The 3,988-nt window shown below is 34.4% G+C and overlaps 1 protein-coding gene across 1 annotated transcript; it reads left to right on the top strand.

Annotated features, from left to right (window-relative positions):
* Positions 1 to 1,414: 1,414 nt before the first annotated feature.
* On the top strand, positions 1,415 to 3,643 carry LOC106394769 (probable membrane-associated kinase regulator 3). The gene has a single exon (XM_013835325.3). The coding sequence runs from the start codon at positions 1,634 to 1,636 to the stop codon at positions 2,711 to 2,713; it is 1,080 nt and encodes a 359-aa protein (XP_013690779.2). The 5' UTR covers positions 1,415 to 1,633; the 3' UTR covers positions 2,714 to 3,643.
* The last annotated feature ends 345 nt before the right edge of the window (positions 3,644 to 3,988 follow it).

Below are 3,988 nucleotides of genomic sequence, written 5' to 3'. Positions count from 1 at the left end.
GGGACAGTACTACTAATGTTACATGTGATTATTTTATACTAAAATAAAGAAGGTAGAAAGCGAAAAGACTTGGAAATATTTTTATAGGAGTGTGGGGATGAAAGGAGGTATCCACTTTCTCACAAGTCCTGCAACAATTATTACACTTCGTAGCTTAAAAAGATAACTTTTTGATATCTGGAAACAAGAGCTATGCATTTTGTGCATTTTGTAAACCAAAAATATATTGTGATCTTCTTCTTTCTTTATAAAAGATTACGACTTCTGTCAGCTACCGTTAGTGCTTTTTACCATTCACGTGACATTGTTACCGTGGCCAATGAGACACGAAGGAAATGATATAATAAATATTTTTTGCTGGTTCCAGGCATGGCTATGACCGTGAGCTGTGTGGTGCGGAGTTATAGCCGTTTTGCATCTCTCTGTCTCTCTTTGACTGTCGTCTGCAGCTTGGTATGGTTGGTTAGTTATAAACTTATAATTGTGTTGTTTTTAGCTGGTATTGCATGCTATGCTACAATGTATATTCAGTTCATGAACATTTTCTGTGTAATCAACTTGTGCTAATAGTTTGGTGTTGATAAGTTTTCAGTCATGAACATCTTTATGTATACTCTATTAAACAATCATGTGTTTTTAAGTATTGCTTCAGCAATTTTCAAAATTTTCAAAGATTTAATATATAGTAATTTAGATCTATATAGTTTAGGTTTAGTAATCGTGTGGATCAAGGTGGACAGTTTTGTTTTCAAGTTGAAATCCAAACTTTGGTTTTAGTGAAGTTACTAGCAAAATGTGTATATATCGAATTTAGAGAGAACAAAAATTTAAGGAGAAATAAAGTGCCAGGAATGGGAACATAATCTGTGGAGAACATCAAAATAGATCAGCAAACTCCTTAGTCTTTTTGTCACCAGTCGATTTAATTATTTATTTCATAATTTTATTGCAGCATTAAATCCAGTTTATGTGTACTGGAGTTTGTATCATAAATTCAGAATTGTTAAATTCTTGTAGCATATTTAACTATGATAGTGTGCTTAGATGGTTTAAAAAAAAAACCAAACTCATGTGATTCTAACATAATACTAACTGAGCGTCCTACCATATATTATTCAACAAATTTAACGTGAAATTATTCATCACTGTACAGCACTGGTTTCATCACCAGATTCATATGATTTTTAAATAATATTCATACTAATATTCTCGCATTGTTTCATCACCATTCTGCTTTTCTACTGATATTACTCTGTTACACGCCACTAATCATACATGTAATAGTAACTTAATATCCAAAATGCAAATTCCCACGCTGCATCACAAATGGTTGGTCTGATTAATTAAAAATGTATGCAACGGTAAAGTTCGAGATCGTGATATCAAAACACGGAACCACTAAAGAAACTGGTGGCCATATAGACACAAATCTTTTCGAAAAGATAAAAGAATTACGTAGTTTGGATGTATTAACAAATAATTTGCAATAAAAACTCAAATGTTATAAATCAGGGGGGAAAAAGTAATACAAAATTTAAAATGTATTACAACTTTACATGGCGTTTTATTTATATGTATCTAAATAAAATAAATAAAAAGGAAGAATAAATTAAAGAAAGACCACTTTAAAAAGATGCTCTTTCCCTCCTCCCAACCTCCCATGAGCTCTTTCTCAGTCTCTCTTGAAGTAAGTAACCACACAAAGACAGAGAGAGAGAGATTTTCAGACACATATACACAGATACATACACCGTTACATACACACACTATGGATTTGCATGGAACCGAATCAAGAACACAAGCTATGTCCAGCGATTGCGACGACGATTACATAGACATGGAGGTCAACCTCTCCTCGTCCTCTTCTTCTCGCTTCATCAGCTTCGCCGTCACCTCCTCTCCGCCGCACAGCAGAGAGTTCGAGTTCCAAATGTGCTCCTCCGCCGCAGCTTCCGGCGAGTCCACCACATCTCCGGCCGACGAGCTCTTCTACAAAGGTCAGCTCCTCCCTCTCCACCTCCCTCCTCGTCTCCAAATGGTCCAAAAGCTCCTCGCCTCCTCCGCCGCCGTGGCAGTATCCGCTCCCATCTCCCCACGCGCCGCCGCATCCGCATCCTCGCCGAGGAGATTCAGCAGCAGCGAGATCGACGTCAGCGGGGGAAACGAGAACTGTTACATCGAGATTTCGACGGAGCTGAAGAGCAAAAAGATCAAACAGTCGTCGATCACTCAAAAGCTCAAAGCTTCACGCGCTTACATAAGATCTCTCTTCTCGAGACCAGGATGCTCAGATCCATCGGAGATCCACCCAAACCTCAAGAACTCCAAATCGTCGAAAAAGAAGAACCCTCTTGTCAAAACAGAGTCTTTAAACAAGAACAATCCTCCGTTGATTCACAGGAGATCGTTCTCCGGTGTGATGATACAGAGACACTCTCAGCCAAAGTGTTCTGTTTCTTCGTCTTCTTCGTCTTCTTCCTCCTCTTCGGCGTCTTCGCTTTCGTCTTCGTTTAGTTTCGGATCAAACGGGTCTTTGGATCTGCAGACGCTGATGAGAAGCAGCAACGCGTGGTCGGAGATAGATAACTCCATCGAAGGAGCGATTGAGCATTGTAAGCAGTCTTTTACGACGAGGAAGAGCAATGTTGGGGACTCTGAGAACTCTTCTTCGAGAACATCTGTTTCTACTTGTGGTGATATTGAAAAAGGTTGAGACTTTTCAAGAAACGTGACGTTCTTTGGCTCTGATTCTCATTCCAAAATGAAAAAGGACATAGAAAGTTCAAAAAAGGGAACTTTTTTCTTACACTCTGTTTTTTTTTTCCTTTTTGTATTTTTAGATTCTTTTGTGTGCTTTTTTTCTTTGTAGAAGTTTGCTGAAACTGAGGCTTCTTTCTGTGTTAATGCTATAAAAATTTACTAATTTTAATGTTCTTGGATTTAAATTTGGCTTGTGAACAGATTCTTCTTCGTTTGAGACGTTAATTCGTTAACTTTAGTAATTACATACCTGGTTAGTGACAATTTTCTCGTTTTTTGTAACTTTGTTCTTAATATAAACTATTTAATATTATTCAAAAGATAATGACAGTTACCAAAAACATTCTATGAAGGAAATTTTGACTTAAGATGAACTGTTTTGACTGTTAAAAAAACTATTTTGCGTTTGGATGAGATTGTAGAAAATCTCCAATATAAAAATATGCTAAAAGATATTTTACAACTAAAATATTATTATTTTAAAAAATATTTTATTTAATCATCAAATTTAATTTTAAAAAGAATTATAATTTGATACATTGAAAAAGAGTTTCTAGTATCTCATGGATTTTCATTTGAAATAATCTTCCTTTTTCTGCTTTAATATTGGAAAAACTCTTTGATATGTTTTCATAGAGTTGCTTTTATGTTCCGTTAATGCATTTATGACATAGTGGAAGATTTTAGGTAAACATCATTGCACCAACGTGTTATTACCAATTGAACCAATTTCAATCCCCTGGATGGATTCAATTTCAATTATTTCGGATTTATTAGCAATAGTAATTTCGTGTTCTGCTTGATCTATGGTGCTAAACTCTACGACCTTCTGCATTTATGTAACTCATCAGCTAGAGCGTAGAGATCACATGTCACTAGTTTTCCTTTGGCATTTATTATGCTATTATTGTATAAACCATTGCAAATGCAATAAATTCTTATCGAATTATACAATTAGTATAATCTAATGGTTTGACTCAGTAATTAATTAATTATTTAAAAAATAATATACGAAAAAATAAATTTATATAAAAATTATTATAAAAAATAATATACGAAAAAATAAATTTATATTCTTGATTGAATTAATATTTTGGTCTTTAAACAAATTTTTTTAACTTTTTGTTAATTACATAATTTGTTTACTGATGAGTTGATTCTAATTTTTTTTAAAAAAAATAGGTCAAAAATCACTTACCGTATAAAAACCTAACATTTAGGTTGAAAA

The sequence above is a fragment of the Brassica napus genome, chromosome C4 (assembly GCF_020379485.1).
Source record: "Brassica napus cultivar Da-Ae chromosome C4, Da-Ae, whole genome shotgun sequence".
Taxonomy (NCBI): Eukaryota; Viridiplantae; Streptophyta; class Magnoliopsida; order Brassicales; family Brassicaceae; genus Brassica; species Brassica napus.
This window is presented reverse-complemented; position numbering and strand designations above follow the sequence as displayed.

What these genes read in the sequence shown, in the direction of transcription:
- LOC106394769 (XM_013835325.3), top strand. Translation starts at nt 1,634, where the DNA reads ATGCTCTTTCCCTCCTCCCAACCTCCCATGAGCTCTTTCTCAGTCTCT.